At 39.9% G+C, this 19,491-nt stretch overlaps 2 protein-coding genes across 6 annotated transcripts; one reads left to right on the top strand and one right to left on the bottom strand.

Annotated features, from left to right (window-relative positions):
* Positions 1–79: 79 nt before the first annotated feature.
* NUSAP1 (nucleolar and spindle associated protein 1) lies at positions 80–13,300 on the bottom strand. Of its 4 annotated transcripts, none has more exons than XM_069017372.1 (12): positions 13,156–13,300; positions 11,912–11,977; positions 10,663–10,854; positions 9,439–9,613; positions 7,674–7,763; positions 6,854–6,954; positions 6,064–6,126; positions 5,684–5,871; positions 3,388–3,575; positions 2,314–2,424; positions 1,671–1,782; positions 80–1,163 (listed from the first exon to the last, which is right to left on the bottom strand). In XM_069017372.1, exons 1-12 carry the CDS (start codon positions 13,246–13,248, stop codon positions 1,076–1,078), a joined length of 1,467 nt encoding a protein of 488 aa, XP_068873473.1. In that variant the 5' UTR covers positions 13,249–13,300; the 3' UTR covers positions 80–1,075. The 4 variants fall into 4 exon arrangements, with proteins under 4 accessions (XP_068873473.1, XP_068873474.1, XP_068873476.1 ...); XM_069017373.1 differs by having other exon boundaries at positions 3,400–3,575; XM_069017375.1 differs by lacking the exon at positions 6,064–6,126.
* Positions 13,301–13,517: 217 nt separating this feature from the next.
* Positions 13,518–19,125, top strand: OIP5 (Opa interacting protein 5). Of its 2 annotated transcripts, none has more exons than XM_069017370.1 (5): positions 13,518–13,950; positions 14,088–14,154; positions 15,155–15,277; positions 15,810–15,891; positions 17,184–19,125. In XM_069017370.1, the coding sequence occupies exons 1-5, from the start codon at positions 13,611–13,613 to the stop codon at positions 17,337–17,339; spliced, it is 768 nt and encodes a 255-aa protein (XP_068873471.1). In that variant the 5' UTR covers positions 13,518–13,610; the 3' UTR covers positions 17,340–19,125. The 2 variants fall into 2 exon arrangements, with proteins under 2 accessions (XP_068873471.1, XP_068873470.1); XM_069017369.1 differs by having other exon boundaries at positions 13,525–13,950; positions 15,224–15,277.
* The last annotated feature ends 366 nt before the right edge of the window (positions 19,126–19,491 follow it).

Here is a 19,491-nt window from a genome sequence, read left to right as displayed (position 1 = left end):
AAATACAAGTGTGAACAAAAAGAGTGCTACAGTAAGGAAGCAGTTATACATAGTATACTAAAGGATAAAGCCACTGATAAACAGGAGAGATACAAAATATTTATTTTCCCCATTCAGTTTATAAAAGAAATAGCTTGTTCTTGACATTGCAACATATATTTGATAGGACACTAAATTCGGTGAAACGTGTATTTGCTCAACAGCTGAGATTACAACTGCTTGAATTACCTTTCTAGTTCTATCCCTAACAAATCCAGACAATTTTTCTATGTATTTTTTAATGTAAAAATAACAACTGCTTTTAAAACCAAAGTACTGAATGTGCCTCAACACTAACCTCTTTTAAGCATCTTGGAGATGAAAAGCAAGAGAATTTTGTTAACATCTGCTATTTACCGTAGAAAGGAACAAAATCTTAACTGCTCAAAGCATCAGTTGGTAATTTGTAAATTCAGTTGTGACTTTTTTTTTTAAAAGGTAGTTTACAATTATGTTATGCTGTAAGCTTTTCATTTTCCAGAGAGCTTGCATACTTTCTCCTCTCTTTGAAATTCCCTACTATTTCATAAGCATGCAATTAGAAATGCTGAATAATTGCTGTAATTTAGAGAAGTTAAGGATTGATCTGGAGAACAGGGCAAGCAGGTACTACTTCTAACTCTTGTCTTTTTGAATATTGTGCACCGTTTTGAAGCTTGCTGTCCAAAGCCTGCATTCTAGCACACAACAAGTGCATTCTGATGTGCAAGTCTATCCTAAGTTGCAAGGAGGCTTCTTGAGCATCTTTTTTCCGCTTATATTTTCTTCTTTAACATCTTTTAGTCAAGTAAATTAGTTAAATGAAAACATTATGAAGCAACAAGAGAGTTCTAAGCCGCTGAAAGTTTGGAACTCTCATCTCAGTGGAGAAGTTGATCAAAGAAACATTATGCTCAGGGCACATAACAAGGTCTCCTTAACTGCTCTCTGGATTCCACTAGCTAATAGCAACCTGAACCATACACAGACAGCACCAGCCTTTACATGACAGGAACAATATTTACAATGATGTCCTAGTTAGGACTTCTTATTCGTCCTAACACACAGATAGGCCTCTACGTTTTCCAAGAGCATGAGCCTTCTTCTTTTTTCTGTCTTGCTCAAGTGTCTCACGCCTTTCTTCCCTGGAGGGGAAAAACAAAACAAAAAAAAAAAAAAAAAGAGACCATATCAAGTTATATTAAAGGTAGAGACACAAGCAACCAAAGGAATCTGAAGTTGACCACAGCTTAACACCCATTTAATCAGTGTACTGCCTTTGCCATAGGCAGAGATAACAGTACCATTATGGACTGAATTCAAACATTCAGGCAAATACTTCTGCTCAGACATACAGGTCTAAGACTCAAGGTAACAGCATGTCAATATTGACAGCTTCTTCCAAGATGAAGGTAAATCTCCAAACTCTGAAACTGATACCTTTCACAGAAAAAAAGTTTAACAAATTCAGAAAATTCAGAGCAGCCTTTCCTGTTGGCTTTCCTGAAATTCAGCAGTCATTGGAAGGAGAAATAGCTTCAATACAAAAAAAGCATTCTTTCCCAAATTTACATTTAGATCCTAAGAAGAAGAATGAATCATCATATTATTTTAAGTAACACTATTCATAAAAAGACTAGTGGTATACTAACCTTGTCTGGAGATGTGGCTGTTTGTAATCTTTCTTACGTGAAGAGATACTGCTACCACCAGACTTACTGAGAACAGCATTTTCTTTAAATTCTCCCCATGGCTTTAGTCGTCCTACAAGTTAGGGGCAAAAAGAGAGACTAGTTCAGTAATTCTTACCATGACTTTATCCTAGCTAGTCTGTTACTTGCTGGTGGTCTTTAAGATGAAATGCCTCTTCAAGCTGTGTTATCAGATTCACCAGCCCATTCCCTACAAGTAGTTCTTCTGTAAGTAGTAACAGGTACTTAGAAGTAACACTCAGCATGCGAAGTTCAGCTTCTCACATGAGATTAAAAAAACCCACCTCACTGGGTAAGGAATATTTCATATTTCCTGTACACACATCTATTTAGTGGAATACAAGGATATTTATTCTTGTATTTATGGGCTTTTGGTCATAAAATCTTAATCTTCAGTAGGGAGGTTCTTAAAGTACATACTGTGAAGAAATTTAAAGCATACTATGTGGGAACCCAGAGAGAAAGGAAAAGGGGCAGGAAAGGAGACTGCAAACTTCACTGTCGCTGTTTGTATCAATGCGCCCCTGTAGGAACAGGGGGTGTAAGGGGTGTGAGCACCGCAGACTGCACAGGCTCACAGTACCTTTATGTGGCTGATACCGAAGTGGCCGAGAGAGACTTGCTTTGAGATCAAATGTCTTCTTTCCACTTGTGGGTTCTGCAGGTTGAGCACCAAACTTGAAGGGGGTAAGAACTACAAAAGGCATCAAGATACCATAATTAGAGTTGCAAGAGCATCAATGTACACAGAAAGCTGGAAAGTGCCTGTGAAGACCACACTACAATTATCAAGACCAAAGAGCCATTAAATGCCCCTGCTGCCACTTCTAAAGATAGAATTGCACAAACAAAGCTCACTTGAAATGGGGAGCTTCCAGGTCTGAAGAGGGCAAAAGTTGTAGAGTACTGGCCTTTTAGCTATGATTATACTGTGGAAGAGCACGTACAGCTTCATGTGTTTTTCTAGTCCTTCAAAGCAAGTTGTGTTTCTCTATGCTTATTTGGAACCAAGTGGCTTTTCACATTAAACGAAGAAGCATTCTTTTGGAACAGGCCAGCTTCAGATTAGCATGGAACTTTGCTTGCCCCTTAAAAACATCACTATTATACAGCAAACCAGGCAGCTCTGGGTTCTTGACCTGTGCAAATATCCCTGTGATGCTAAGGGCTGGATAGCAGAGCTGTGCTGCTGCAGAGATCGTTAGTAATCAGAAGACTTCTGATTTTTCTTAATTTTAGTTCCTGAGTTGATTAGGGTGCTGAGGCTGATAACAGGTTGTACTAAAGCACAGCTAGAAGCCTGATGCATGCTTAACCCCACAAGGAGAGTGAGACCTCTGAGAAAGTGTCAGGAATTCCTCTCACTGAGGACAGGGTGTCCCTGTGTCTGCTATATGAATCTTTTGCTATGTGGTCCCTAAAGGTCTAGAAGATTTTCTGCCCTCTTTTCTGTAGGTAGCTAGGTACCATATGTTTAAGTTGTGGCACCTAAACATTTTATTCAAACCACTGGAAAACAAAGAAACTACTGCAGTTTGGAAGAACAAGTCATAAATTAGAGATCTAAATTAAAACCTGGGTCTACATGACATTTTGTTGTTAAAAACTTAAAATTTAGTAAGACAAAAGTCTTGATCTGAAAGAGCCAAATATTCACCATCCACTTTACCCTTTGGTGCAGTCAGATCATTATTTCTTGCATTTCCCTTACTGTTCTTCTGACTTATACATTTGCAGCTCTTTTGAATGTCAGGTGTGCAGATCTCCTCCATGTATGGAGACATTCTAGATGGAGTCTTGGTAAGAGAGCGTTTGTGCTCATTATCTTTTGTGGCTTCTGAGAACCTGAAAGTTATTAGAAACATGAAGACAAATTTAGTCACCTACAAGGAATGTAAGCCATCTGCCAAAATACAGAAGGTTCTGCATTCTACTTTTATTACAGGTAGAAAGATCTACTGTGTGAAAGATGTTCACAGCTTATGCAAAAACTGCTCTAAAATAGGTTGCTAGTATAACATTAAGTTCTGAGCCAGCATCAATAGCAGTAAGTAATATTACAAACTACAAAGAACAGACTTCTTTTTTATTTTGGAAAGCAAATATATTTGGATGCAATAAGCAAATAGCAAATAAGCAATAAGCAAATAGATTTATTCACCAACAGATATGATTTACTTTAGATCTGTATTACTTAGATTCTGTATTCTGGAGTCTGCATATTTCGTTAGTTTTAAAATTCAAATTAAGAAAAACTGAAAGCCAATTAACTATCAGAATGCTAGACCTCAAAGAGCTACAAGAGGAAGAAGCTGGAAATTTTTAAACACCCAAGTTACCTGCATTCCAAGACACATGCACATTCTGTATGTATGTGTGTATATACACATTTTTTAGGAATACCTGTGAGTACATGCATAAAATTCAAAATCTTGAATGAAGTAACATCCACATCAAAAAGGTACTGAGAATAAGCTATAAGCTTGCAAGATTCAGAAAGGGAGTAAGCGTTGAGGAAAGCTATGTTTCTATGGGCAAGCAAGTTTATGATGAAGTACAACTTGCAAGATCCACCACGGTGCAAATTTGGACCAGTGGAATGGAAGCAAATTCTAAAAGTAATGTTTTGGTTTACATATTGCTAGGAATCAATTAGGGGTGCAGTGGAGACATCCAAGCTCATCCAAGAGGACACTAGAGGCAGTGTATTTTTTTCATTTGTTATCTATTGAAATCAAAAAGAGGACTTTTAAAGTAAAAACAAAGCCACTAAGTTTGTAAACTTGATTTTGACCTTCAAACAGCAAAAGACCTGCATTCCAAAGTCACATAATTATATATTATCAGATACCAATATGAGAAGTTGCATTGTCTGACTTAAGAACAACAATCCCACACACACTTTATTCAGGAACAAAAAAAAGCCCCAGCAGCCATGGTCTTGGCATGCAAAAGTTGAAAAGTGAAGGTCATCAGAGAAAGTAACACAACCAAGGCCTGCAAACAACCGTAAATTGTTAGCAAAGGGAGAATGTCTAATCAGAACTTCAGACCCTGTGAAAACTTTAATAAACTGATTAAAGTCAAAATTAGTATGATAGTTAGAAGTCAACAAAGAAATAGTAGAAATAAGGGCTTTCACTACAAAGAAATCCAAGCAAAAGGACATTTATCAATAGGACACCATAAGGACCGTCCTTTCAATTCCTTCTTTTAAAAGGTTTCTTGATCAAGACTTTAGGGAAATTATTAATAAGCTAATAAAATGTACTGATAACAGAAGTTCAGGAAGTATTAACACTAATAGAGAATTAGATTACTGTGGAGGAATGATGATATACACATGATGTTCTAAAAGGAAATGAGGTGTAATAGCATTGAGAACGAGTTCATCCATTTAGCAATTCCTCATGACTTTCTGGTGTCAGCCTGGTTCCCATCTGCTAGAAACAATCTGCTTATAGTAGTCAATCACAAGAGGACCCCTGCTGTGACACTGAAGGGGAGGGGAAGTAGAGGACAAAAGGAAGAAAGTACCTAAAAACCCCAACTGATGAGTCCATTGCAAGATTTACCTGGAATACTGAATAGCGTTCTGATTAAAAAATTTTGAAGATAAATTAATTCAGATAAACAGAAACTATTAGGTTGCCTGTCAAAATGGAAAACCTAACACAGTAAGGGAAGAAAAATAATTGGCTTGAGCAGTTTAGCAAAATGAAAGCCAGGATTTGAGATTCCTCTAACAGACATAAAAATGAAGAAAGAAGATAATAACAGAACAGTAAGGCTTAAACCGGCTACAAAGCCAGGCTGGAAGTTAGTAATCAGAATTAGTCTTGCATAGTTCATGTTTGGAAGAGAAATAATGTAGTAAAATCTCTGTCAGTGTTGATTATTTCATGTGTATCATATCAAATGGCTTGCTGGTAGCTTTGGTTTGTTCTTTTTACCTGACATTCATTTTGGATGTTGAAAGTACAGAAGGATTAAATGAAGATCTCTGGGATAAAATACTCCGATTAACAGCATTCAGAGAACTGCGTGGTGAGCGCCGGAGGTTACTAGGAGTGCAGGTGTTGGAGAATCTGCCTCTTTCTGGATTTGGGCTGAATAAAAACCTTTTGCCACTGGCTTGTTTCTAGGGAAAAGCAAATTCTGAGTTACCAGACTCTGCTGAAAAATTATCTACAAAGCAGCCAAGAGGAAAGGAAAATACACAGTGAATCAGAAGCATATGGCCTCTTCAAGTTGTCTTTTAGTTTTCCTCTTTAAAAGCTTATTTTAAATGTAAATAGTTTTATTATTATTAAACTGACCTGACAACACATACCTTAGAATGTGGAGTGTCTTTTTCTGATGCTCTTAAGAGAATTGATTTCCTGACCATTGGCACCTGCCAATAGTAATTTGTCTGAAGTATACATTGATGCAATATATGTCATTAAAAAAATAAATGTAGTCTTCAGGAGTTTGATTCCTTGTGACTGTTTGATATGGACCTGGCAGTGCTAGAGTAACCAACCTGAACGATTGTAAGGCCATTGACTTATTCATTCCTACATTCATTGATACATTACTGTCACTTTTTTAGGCTCTACTGCACTTTGTGAGAGGCCCTGTTAGCAGCCACGTGAGGGTGAAATACAAGAACTGAGAACATATACTGCATGTATTTTAAAGGAGAGTCATATGCAGCCATTGGATGATAGTTCAGGCACAGAAGAGAAACTTAATATTTAATTCCTGCTCTTTGAAAAATAACCTATCCCTTGGTTAAGTTCTACAGCAATTCAACAGCTGTAAACAAAAGTTCCAGGAGATCTTTCACAAAAGTAATTGTGACAATTATTTTTACTCAAAACCAACAAGTCAGTTGTTGGTTTCTACAGCTGTACACTGTTAACATGTAAAAACTTGTATAGTTACATAAGTTATATACAAATAACTATATAACTAGTTATGTAGGACTACAGTTAAATTCCATTGGTTATAACATTCCACTGCACGTTCACATGACCAGCTACTTACTGATCTAAAGAGACCTGGTAAGACTTTTACAGACAGGCCCTGGAAATAAATGAATATGCCAACAATGGGTATCCTCCTATGTTATCTCTTACCTTAACAGTGCTGCAATTTTCATTCAGTTTTTTTTTCCTCTCGATGTAGTCAGCAATAGATTCCATTTTCTTGAACTGAGCCTCGTGCAACTTTTTAAAGTCTAAGAAGTTCCAAAAATAAGAAGATTCACAGATCTGATATGGTCCTAAGGAAGTTTAATACTTCATAGGAGAATGTTGTGACACCTATTGTTATGGCCTCAAAGAAAACACTGCATCCCTCTAATTAAAGGCTGTAGACACAGCTGACCAAACAGGACCAAAAGAATCTATTTCACCAGCTACATGGCCAGCTACCTGGTAATCTGGAGGATTATAGAACCGTGGTTTGGGTTGGAAGGGATCTTTAAAGATCATCTAACCCAGCCCTCAAATTCTGCAGTTAAAGAAAACAATAAATACTTCTGCATTTGAGTTTATTTAATGCATTTTAAGAAGTGATGAACATGAGCTAATGTATAGTAGTACAGCACAACCATAGTATTTATAAAGTGAAAACTAAACAAGCAAGAGTAACGGTAATGTGTTCCTGTTCTTTGAAAAATCACTAATTGCAAGTATTGTATCCAAAAGTCACCAAAATGTTCAATAAACCAGTTTTTTAACATACATGCCAGTCATTTACTACTATGAATTTACAAGCTGGAATATGTACCTTGAAATGTAACCTTTGGGAAATATTTTTTGCTTGCTTGCTTTTTAAAGAGAGAATATTCTCTTCTTTGAACAGGAATAGAAATTTGAGTTGTGAAAAACTAAGTCAAGTCTCCCTTTACACAGAGAAAACACATCTATTTCTAAAGATGGGAGGTTATCTTACTTGGTGTAGTAGCTGTCGTTCCTACTCTTGCAGACCTAGATGCACGGCCTACACGTAGAGGAATCTTCCCTTCTGCAGGATGAGCATCACCTGGTACAGTAAGATTAGACAAAAGCATTAGAACTCCTGGAAGATGATTTAAAGTAATCACAGTGGTTTTAAATAGTGTTCCAATATTTGTTTCAAAACACATTTTATCTCCTCAAGGGTTTAGGTTTTGAGAAATAAAACCAGCTGGAATAGATATGTTCTAAGTCTCTCAAAAGTGTTTTAATTGGTTTGTCAATAATAACATATCTTGTAAAACCTCAAGCCCAGCATGAACCCTAAAGTCATATTAGGCTAGTATCTTATGATAGATAGTAAAATATTTTTCAGGGAAAGTTAACAAGAGAACTGTGCTTGTGGTAAGCAAAGCAGACTTTAAATTCACAGGCCTTGATCTGTGTTTTTTAAATGTTGATAACAAAGAAGAAATACCTTTTGACCAACTTTTCTGCCACTGCCTTATTTACATACAGAGAGTCCAAGTTGTTTTTGTCACCTCTGCTCTCAGGTACAGCAATAAGCTCATGTTTACATTTTAATGATTAATTTTCTTAAGAAAAAAATCAGGTAAAGACTTTATATCAAGTTCATTCGTATATCAAAACCAAACATTTGCTTTTCTGTTCATTCACATCCCCTCAGAAGTAAACTTAGATGACCTTAATATATTGAAAGAAATCCTTATTGGAATACTTATTGGAAACAAATAAGGGCATGCAGTTAAAATTAATGGTTGAAAAATCAATTTGTCAATATTAAATGCAGACACTTGTTACTACAGCTATAGGAAGAGATGAACACTGTTCCAACTGTCAGGATGAGTGCTGCCTCAACCCAAGCATCCCCCACATACTCTCTTGCTTTTCTTTTTAAAAACAACCTTCATAGAAAATCACAGATTTTTAAGTTAGTTCAAAATTAATGGTGGTCTCCCATAAGATTGTCCTTGTAAATTCTATGGAACAACAAGAATATCCATAATAAAACTTACAGACTACAAACACTGAGCCTAACAGAGCAAATGCAGGTGTGCATCTTACTTGACAGACCCACAATACCAAGAATTAATCAGATTGGGTAGGCAAAGTCATCTCTTTATGTCAGCTGAATACACAAAGGAGTGGGGGATAAATTAATTCATATTTTCAGTGGCATCATGTTTGAAGGACTAACAACACCACCAGATGAAAAAGTGATCCACTGGAATATATTCAGACACTCTTAGGTAGTTCAAACAAATTATAAAGGATTCTGTCTGTTATTTTCTGCTAATTTTACTCCTGGAAAGAAAAAGATAAAACTGTTCACCTGTAGAAAAAGATAAATGAAGCATGAGGAAGCAAGTCCTCCCTTTCTTGCCACTTCTTAAAAAGCCAACTAACACCTCAAGAGTATTCCAAAAGGCACTGATCCTTTTGGAAGTGTAAAACTCAAATATATCCAGATCTCTGAGAACTCCTTCACTAAAAACAAGAGTTCTGAAGTCAAAGTTCTGAAGTTGGCAAAATTCCTACACTGCAGAATTTGTGGATTTGTGTTACAATATGTTAAACAAGTAACACAAACTCAAAGCAGACTGATTTTCTTCTGGTATCCCCAAAAGAAGGTAGTGATCAACAGACGTGCCACAAAAATCCTTGAAGACGCAATAAAATGTACCTTTTGGTTATTTGAAGTAGCACAAATTAAAGTTACTTTTTCCCAATTTTCTACTTACGTTGTTCTGCCCTGCTTTTAGTAGAAGTCTTCTCTACTTGTTTTTTCTGTCCAGTACCCATCCCTGGATTCTCAATAGCGCTCTCTTCAGTTATTTGCTTCTTGTTTTGTAATACATTCTGTCCCTTTTTGTGCTCACCCTGAGGCACTTCATTTTCTTCCATTTCAGAATGCACCTGCAATTTAAACATACTTTGTTTAACCAGTTTGTTCCAAGTGGCTATAAAGAAAGGCTGTTGTTCTGAGAACAGTGAGTCAGTGCAACAGGTTGCCAAGAGAGGTGCATAGCCTTCATCCTCAAGGGTTTTCAGTATCAGATTGGATAAAGCCTAAAGCACTGTGGTCTAACCTCATAGCTAAGTCCGCTTCCATTGGGAGATTGAGCAAGAGATTTTCTGAGGTCCAAACTGAATTAACTTGTGAAATACTTACCCGGTTACTTCACAAACTTTGATATATTATAAAGCTTTTAACTGCACAGCTCTAACATTTTAGTATAAAATTGCCTTTATTGGTAAAAGTTAATTGTTTGCAAGTAAAAATAAATTCACTGGGGATGTTACTTTTTACTGTTGTATCTTTGTATACTGTACATCTCTAACACTAACAGACTAACACTCTTCATTTTCTCATTTCCCTCCTCTACCTGAGTAAAAGTCTTGCAAACAGTTCTTAGTTTACCTACTCCTTGTAACTCTAGAAAGAAAAATTCTGCCTCCACCTCACCTTGAAACTTTCTCTCCCTCACTCATACAACCCTCACAATAAAAAATTTATGAGGTTTTGGCAATCGTGTGACTTCTAATGATTTTTTTCTGTATCAAAAAAGCAAGAACAGCCTTATTTTAGCTAAATTCTGAAACTAGCCTAAGATTCAGAATACTACAGTGAACTAGAGAAAGCAGTCTTACATTCAGATAAAGTGTTTGGAATTGTATATTTCTTAGACGAATTTATTTTCTTGAAGCAATGACTAGCATGTAATGTCTGTTTATTATGGGATAGCACATAGTTAAGATAGACAAAAGTCAGTGCTACAAAGTACAAAAGACCAGTACCAGAATGCTTGCATATGAATTTTTATACATGTGTATACACACCCAAAGACACACATATAAACATATACCATCTATAAGTGGTGAGAGAAAAGAAATCAAGTTGTGCTTAAATTATGCTCAGAGGAAGGGAGGACAGTCATCACACATAACCATGCAATGCAAATTACCTCTTTCTCATCCGAAAGCACTGGCTTTTCTTCACTGGTATTCATTTCCTCACGGGAGTTCCTCTTTTTTCTGGTTATTTTCTTTTCTTTACCACGTCTTTTTGTAATAAAACACCCTGAATCTGACATCATTTCCTCCTGATTGCTCAGTTCATCTGATTTAATGGAAGCAGATGCAGTCTTTACAGGACCCTGTAGCAGAAAAATACTGTAATCAGAAGATATCTGACACAAACATAAATTAAGTACTCCAGGGACAGTTTCAATTTCATTATTAAAAAAGTATTTCATACAGAGGAAAAACAGTAGCATGCCATTTAGCAGTGTAGTAATTAAGAAACCAGCACTATCTAGATTCCTCTAAGAATCAAAGCTCATTGTTTGGAGACTTTAAATACAATTCCTATTATTGTTTTATCATATTTCATTTTAATAAGACTATAAAGGCCTAATACTTTATATTTGAAATCTAACTTGCATGATGCCATGACCCTCCCACATTTGTGGAATACTCTTCACCAATAAAAACAGGGCTCCTTTCATGTTTGTAAAAAATTTTTAAAAGCTGACAAGGTTTACACCAGTTCCTCAAACCTTTAAAGAAGATTTTTAGGAAATGCACTTCAAGGAAGATGTGTTTTAGAAAAAGCAGATAACAAATTACTTTTTATCAAAAACGTTTATCAGCAAAATAATTCAGATTACAGAAAGCTCTTTTTTAATGCTAAGAAAACAATACACAAGAGACAAATAAAGGAAGCAGCACAACTGTATTGCTTTCATTATAGTGGTAGTAAATTGTAAGTAAATTGTAGTGGATGCAAAATGCTTTCCTATTAGCATCTAGTCCCCTTCATCTAAGCATGCAAAATAATAAAATATTTTTATATTTAGTACTGAATAGTGTCTGGAGCCACACAGGCAAGAATTAATATTTGTTCAGTGGAAATTAAATGTTAGTTTTCACAGAGGAGAGTTTTGTACTGATGCTGAAAAATACATTGTTAATTTTGGCAGCTGAAAGGAAATCAGCTTTCAGTCATAGAGGAGGCCAATGCAAAGCTAACATTAGCATATCTATCTCTATCAGTACATGAGTGCTTTAAACTAAGGGCACTAAGAAGAAAAAGGTATTCCTATTACAGTTCCCATCATGGTCAAAAACACCCTGCGGCACATATCTCGCTTGATTGGTTACAAATTAAGGATTATACTTCCTAAAAGCAATGGCTGATTTGTTATCTATTACCATATTTTCACTTTCTTCTTTTGTCCCTTCAAAGTGTTGCTTCAATGATTCCAACAATTTGTCTGCCTGAAGAGAAATCAAAACACCACATGAACCAAACAGTCCATTAAGTCATTGAAGAACTCTGTAAGCCCAACCAGCCTCCTATAAACTGATCCAACAAACAAGCAGAACATTTCCTGAATCCAACAGAATAAGACATGCCTAGGACGTCATTTGAGTCAGTCAGTCAGTTAAATAAAGTGCCGAAGGCCACAGATTAATATGTAGCATATTCTCCACAGAGGGACAAAGGCAAATTTCCCTGACTGGGTTTCTCCTGATCTGTCTATTTTTCAGAAGGTTAATCGTTCAAGGAATGAGACAAACTGTTCTAAGTGCCACAGTGCAGCTGAACTTGAATTAAAATCGTATCAAATTTCTGCAATTCCTTCTGTCTTGCACATGCTACATGCAAAGCATTCTTTTCATCCCTCGCATACATTCAGCAGTAATAGTAATAAAATAACAATGAAAACACGCCATTGATAATTCAGGCTATAAAAGACTCTTAAACACTTAATTGGAAAGGGCAGCATAAAATCAAAATACCCCGCAACTAACATTCCCAGAACAATTCTTAGTCCTGTGAGGACAGGGAGTTGCCTTGTCCACCCAAGGTGTGGATCTTTCTTTAAGGCTTTATGACTTCTCCCGTTGCTGGCAGCGCCTGCCAGGAGAGGCGGGGCCGTGTCACGCGTGCACCCGCGGCTCCAGGCAGGACGTTGGGGGTCCTTAAACTTCTCGCCCTTAGCCTCGACTGCCAAACGCGCCCTCTCCTCCCTTAAGGTACCCTGCTGTCACTGTTCCTCCCACTCCAAGTCGTAAAAAAAACCAAAACAAATCAAACAACCACAACTACCCACGCTGGAGGCAAACAGCGCTGGAACACCAGCGGGGGGGAACAGCCGGGCCAGCAGGGCCGGGAGGCGAGCGGGCAGCCTCCCCGGGGGCACCGGAGCCCTGCACTCCTCCTCCTCCTTGAGTGCTTGCCCGCCTCCCGGACGTCAGCACAGCCTCCCGGGGCACCCCAGCGCGGAGCCACCGTCGCACCGCGCGGCCGGTGCCGCTGCCAGCGCCGCTCCAGACCCGGGAGGGAGCACCGCCCGCGGGGACGCGTTCCCTCGGCTCACGGCCGGGCAGGGGGGCACCCCAGAACCCGGAGCTTCCCGGGCACCGCTCCTTCCCAGCCGCCCCCTCCTCACCCGAAGGTTTGCCCTCAGCCCGGCGGCCTTGGCGATGCGCTGGAGCTCGACGTATTTCAGCGCCTCCAGGGGCTGCAGCGAAGCGAGCGCCATGGCAGCGGCAGCACCGACCGGCCCTGCCCGCCGCGCGCCAACCGACACCGCCCGCCCCGCCCCCGCCGTTCGAACGGGCCCGCCGCGCCCGCCCATTGGCTGCGCCGGGAAAGGGGGCGGGGCCCGGGGGGCGGGGCGAGGGAGCCGCCAATGGCGGCGCAGCCCGCCGCGCGTGCTTATTTTCAACGGCGAAAAGGCGCTCCCGGCAGGGGAGGGCGCGCGCGGGGCGGCCCGCTGCCCAATGGCCTCGGGCGGCGAGCATTGACGCGGCCGCTGGCCAAAGGCAACGCAGGCACGCGGGCCGCACTCCAATCGCGAGGCTCGGAGGGCGGGCCCCGCGCTCGAACGCCTGGCGGGAGGAAATGGCGGTGCGGCGGCAGCTGCGACAGCTGTTCCAGGAGCAGCCGGTCGCCGGGGCCATTGTGGTGGAGCGGGCGTCCGCCCCCGCCTCTACCGCCTGGATCCCGCCGTCTTCCTTGCCGCCGCCGTCTTCCTTGCCGCCGCCGTCTTCCTTGCCGCCGCCGTCTTCCTTGCCGCCGCCGTCTTCCTTGCCGCCGGCCCCGGCGTCTCCGCCGCGGCGGCAGGGTCCGCTGCCGGAGGAGTGCGCCGTGTTCCACTGCCGCGGCTGCTGGACGGTGCTGGGGGACTCGCTGCAGCTGTGCGGGCAAGAGCCGCCGGGGCTCAGCGTCCTCATCTGCTTCAGTCAGTGCCTCGTCGGGTCGGCGGGTGCCGAGGACGCGCCGCTGCCCCGTGCGGGCCTCGGGGCGGGCGGCGGCGGCCGGGCTGGGGTTGGTCCGGGGGCTCTTGGCTGCAGCGCGTCTCTCTCTCTTTCTCCTCAGAAGTCACCAGCGATGTGACCTGGCAGGATTCTCTGATGGTCGGCCTCGAGGGAGCCCTCCTGGGATGGTGCGTAGCTCCCGTAGTTGCTGCTCTTGGCATCGGCCTGCCGTGAGTGGCCGCCGCGGTAAATCGTGCGGGCAAAGCCGGGCTCCGGCAAGGCCGGGAGCTCCTCCGGCTTGTGCGCGGGGGGTTCTGAGGGGCTTGGCAAACTCCCGAGTGACTTCTGTCCCAGTTTCACACTTGAATGTGTGAAACATTTTGTAGGGATGTAGTTTTCATTTGAAATCAAAAGTTTTGCTGCTCTAACCTCTATAGGTGGAGAGGAACATTCGAGCAATGTAGTAGAAGGCATCTTAACTTATATAAGGTCCCTTTCCTCCCCCCTAAAAGGTCTCTTACTTAAAACATCCCTGGGGTTTTTTTGGCTTGGTGGGGTTTTTTTTGGTTTGGTTTGGTTTCGTGGAGGGGGTAGGGGTGGCTTTTGGTTAGCTGGTTTTTCTTAATACTGAAAATGAAGAACTTGTACTGCCCCATTCATGAACCTACAGTTAGCAAGGTTTGGTAACTCAGTCTAATGGGAAGAACGTAGAATGTCATCTGGGGGGCTTACGGAATCAGTAGCTTGTTTAAAGGCTGTTTTACAGACTATAAGGACTATATGGGAACTTCTTCAATACAAAACTTGCTCTTTTTTTGACTTTTTTCCCTGCCCCTCTCTCTGCATGGGGCAATAATCTGTTTTAATAGACAGAATTTTCAGCTGGTACATGCATTATCAGTTAAATCATCTTTGAGTAGTATAGCCTAAACCACTCTGCGATAATAAGATGCGCGTTTTCTTCCTTAATAGCAACTTCACTTATTCAAGAGATTACTTCTTTCACAACATGGCAAATTGCTTATGGTCATGTTGTTTTTGTAGGTATTATTTTTTTGAGGTGGAGGCATTATTATGCCTTGGACTTTGCTGTGATAGAACTGAAGATTTGACGCCCTCTGACAAACATGCAGCATCTATGATTTCAAAAGCTTCTGTTTAAGAACACTTTTCCCTTTCTCCTTTTAGTGCTTATTATTTATTAACCTGTCGGTCATGTGGCTTGACCTTGGGCTTCATTCTTTATTCTTCTGGCAGTGACCTGGCATATCTCCGAGGCTTGTTCTGTTTCTTCAAGGACAGCATAATCTGGTGAGTGAGTACATTATATTCTTATGGTCAGTGACTTCACAGGTAGTTGTAAGTTACTGTACAACTAGCCTACAGCTAACAAAAGTGGTTTGACTTTTGTCTGAGCACATTGGTGTGGGATTTTAATACCCTTGATGTCTAAATTGTTTGTGTTGATGTGAATCCCTTTGATTGCCTTTCACCTCTTAAGTGTCCTTGTGCAATGTAAGAGTTTAATTTTAGTTGTGTGTAATACTGCAATCTCCTTCAGTTCCAGATTCATTTAGCTAATGTAAGGTGTCAGAGTGGTTCCATGATAGGTTGAGCACTTGACTATAGAAGCTGTGAATTACTTATAGTTGGTGATGAGAGGACCTTGATTCCGAAGTAAAACAATTGTTATGTCTTGAATATTTTCATAATTATTACTTTTGGCAACAACCTTGAATCTGCTTTAAAATAATCTTAAATCATCTGTCTAAATAATGTAACTATGGGTTTTTAACTGTTTTTCTTCTGCTTTTTTTTTTCCCTGTCCCCTTTTGTTTTCCAGTTACCTCTTAAAAAGCCAAATGATTATAGAAGCTTCTAAAGTGAATTTTCCAGCTGTGACCTTAAAGGAACAAATGGAGAAAGTAAGATATCAACATTAATGGAAAATACTTTTAAAATGCTAATAATTTTGGACATTAATTCAAAAACATTGATACAAATGTGGGTTTTTTAAGTGCCTAAGATTGAGAAAATGCTGCCTTATATGACAATAACTGACTCAATGCATGAGACATGGAACATTTTCTAAGACTCCTAAACTGCAGTATACCCAGTTCTAGCTAAATTTTGGCAAAGGTTTGTTATCCTTTTATCTCTATACATTACAGAAAAAAACCCCAAGAATCATTTATACAGACTTGGCCTAAGTATTACAACTTGCATTGTCATTGTTGAAGAATTTTAAAAAGAGAAGTTTTTTTTTGAAAGGGATTTTTAAAGAGTTATATTTTTATGTCTGTGTAAGCTCAAAACAGCATGGCAGTATTTGTAGTTTCAGAGACAACTCTAGGACCTCCCTCCTGTTTTGGTGTTCAAATTGGATGTTCTTATCTGAACCTGCGTAGTTGTTACGTTAGTTAACTGCCTGTCCCTTAGCTCAAATAAAGTTATTGTGTGTAGGAGACAGCCAGCGTACCCAGTATTTATGTGTTTATTTGTTCCTTACTTTTTGGGGGTTTGACTTTAGATTTTAGTTTCTCTTTTAATGGGCCTTTGACATTTCTTAAGTTTTGTCCTCTTCCAAGTCATCTTCCAGTTTCCATAAGATCAGTGTTTTTACAGGTCAGGTGAGCCTAAGATGCAAAAATCTTATCCAGGTAAAACTTCTGAAGTCGAGACATGATTTAGTAAAAATACAAGATTGAAGTAAAAATATGATAGCACTTCATTGCAAACACAAATTATGTGACTGTAGAGAGTTTCCTTCTTGAAGAACAAGCTCAAGCATGTGGCCTTTGCTTTTTGAGACATAATGCCCACAGGTATTCCTAAGCTAATGATGAAACAGTTTGTCCACATACTATCAAAGATCTCTGGCTGTGTGAAAACTTGTAATGAGTTAACTAGGAAAGATCAGATTCATCACAGTAGAACTGCTGCAACTCCATCTCCCTAAATGTTATCTCCATTATGTCCCTGGAAGGGCTGATACTGGCACACATTCATCCATCTCCAGTTCGTAGTGCAGCCCTCTGATCTGGGTGCTGGTTTTGTCTATACTAAACATGCAGTATAGAGATCAAGCCCTCTGTATTTTCCCATCTTGAAAGTGAGCTGCTCTTTAGCCACTTAAAGTGGGGTGTGGGTCATTCAAAGATCCAGTGTTAGGACTTTTTTTGCTGATTTTAGTACTCTAATTTCTCTTTTTTTCTAGGTGAAAAATAAGCTCGTGGAGTTCAATGGTCGCATAGAATTAGTGATGAAGAAGCTGGAGAAACTGGAACAAAATAATTATGTAACAGAATGGCAAAACTCTTCACCAGATCCAGATGACCTACAGGCAGGATATGCAAGAGTTAATGCCAACTAATAACCATTTTCAAGAACTGCTGGAGTTGTTTCTGCATCTCTGCTGAATTTGCTCATTATGATGAAATAATGCACCCGAACGGGTTTGAATGTTGATCTGTCGCTTTAGCTGTGTGTGCAAAGAACTGATGATGAAGTGCATCCCTCCAGGGGAACACGGGAAAATCTGACGTACTGAAGTTACGCTTGAAGACTCAATAGCTCACCCGTGCAGCACGTCGCTCTCTGAGGCTGTGTAACTGTGACTTTGGTTTTTCTAATGACTTCAGGAGGAAAAACAGCCTTTGAAATACTACAGTCAGATTTCTGGAGCTACAGAAAACAAACTTAACAAGGTGATGATATTCAAGAACCGCTATTACAAATTGAACATTATTAGAGACCCTAAGTTCGTGTCCTACCTTTTAATACAGATACAGTGTTAATGGCAGCCTTGGTTTTAATGGCAGCTAGTTTTTGCTTAAGTGGCTCATTAGCTACATCTCATATGTGAGCTACTGCTAAATGGACTCCTGAGTAGTTTTTAGATTTGCCTGTGTGTGTTGCCTGCAAAAGCAGCAGACAGCATGTCACAGATGATGCAGTGTTCTTAGTGCACGAGTCTGGATGGCACCGTGCAGGCAGGAACACAAGGTTTTGGATTTCAGTTAAAGGGCAACCCATGTGGCTGCCAAGTCTGCTGAAGTGCAGCCCCATGGACAGGACTGAGTCAACTTCTGCCAGCTAAGGCTGTGAGAAACTGCCTTGAACAGATTTGAGCATTTCTTTCTGGGACTTGAACTGTGAAACCAAGGACCAGTCTTCTGCACAATTGTGGAAGCACTGCTTTCTTGAAGTTAGGATTTGTCTGTTGCCTTCAATTGGCCAGTTGTTTCATAAAAGATACCTAATGGGTACTCATGGTTCATTGGCATTTCTCACTGTTGCAAATTGGTTCTGCTTATTTCCAAACATTTAGAAAATAATTTTACAGTAAAGAAAGCACCACTTACCCTTTGTTACTGGGTCAGTAACAAATTCCAACAAACAATTCTTGTTTGTTGGAAGGTAAAGGGCCACTTTCCTCTCAGTTTTGCTGCCTAAAGGGCTAATGTTTTTTCCCTAGAGGGATAACTTTATGGAAAGTTTAGTAGTTGTCTCTTGCAGTCTAGAGAGGATTTTATTTACTTGATCAGATTAATTCCAGTAATGCAAATTGCCTTCTACTTCCATATATATGACCAGCAGGTTGCATACCTCATTGCTGCTGCTGCCAGTTCTCCCTGTGTTTTGTCATATTTATAAAATAACTCATAATGGGCTTGGAGCAGAGGGGACAAAACTCACTGTAAGGCACCCTACAGGTTTGAGGTAGGCAGCTGGTACTCAGGCTCCTACTGTTACTCGCTGTGCTGCTTTTTGTTTGGGAGTTCCATATGGGCTCAGTTCATCGTGGTAAGCAAAACCGTGGAGTATCAGCAGTCATTGTGCATGGAGAGGAGGGATTCTCACAAATTCTAATACCACCTCTGTAGTACTTCCTGAGTGACAGTGCTTGTGTTGTTGCATGAGTCTAAGAATACATGACTGACAATGGGACTACTCGCTTTTGCCCTTTCATTCCAGTTTCTGCATTGAGACTGTTTCTTGCTATAGACTTTATGTCTATACTATGAATAATAGTGCTAAATTGTTTTGCTTTATTTGCGTTGATCCCTGAAAGAAAAGGAAAGCTGTCGGTTACATTTTTCTTTTATATTTAAAATTGTGAAGAAGGAATTTCTTAAATAAAAGCTGAAATTCAGAAATTTGTATTTTGCAAATCATTGCCAATATCACGCGAGTCCTAGGCCTACTTCTTTTCCTTTGATTAATTTTGCAGAAGGAAAAACATCACTTTATCTTGCTTGGGTCCTGGTTTGTTATGAAGCATTAAAGTAATGGTTGCTCAAATTATATTACTTAGCATGAATTTAAATAAATAATGAGTATGTGCTGAAGAATAGCTGGTAAATTTTTAAACTACATTTCTGTAATCTTTGAAACTGGGAGGACCTTTGCCAACCACAGAAGAAATTTTTCAGAAATGTAGTCACTAAAACAATATAAACATATAAAAAACATATAAAAAACAGTTTTCTGAGGGGCCTGTTACTTTTAGGCAATCTATGCAA

Source organism: Aphelocoma coerulescens, chromosome 5, assembly GCF_041296385.1.
Source record: "Aphelocoma coerulescens isolate FSJ_1873_10779 chromosome 5, UR_Acoe_1.0, whole genome shotgun sequence".
NCBI classification, from domain to species: Eukaryota; Metazoa; Chordata; class Aves; order Passeriformes; family Corvidae; genus Aphelocoma; species Aphelocoma coerulescens.
This window is presented reverse-complemented; position numbering and strand designations above follow the sequence as displayed.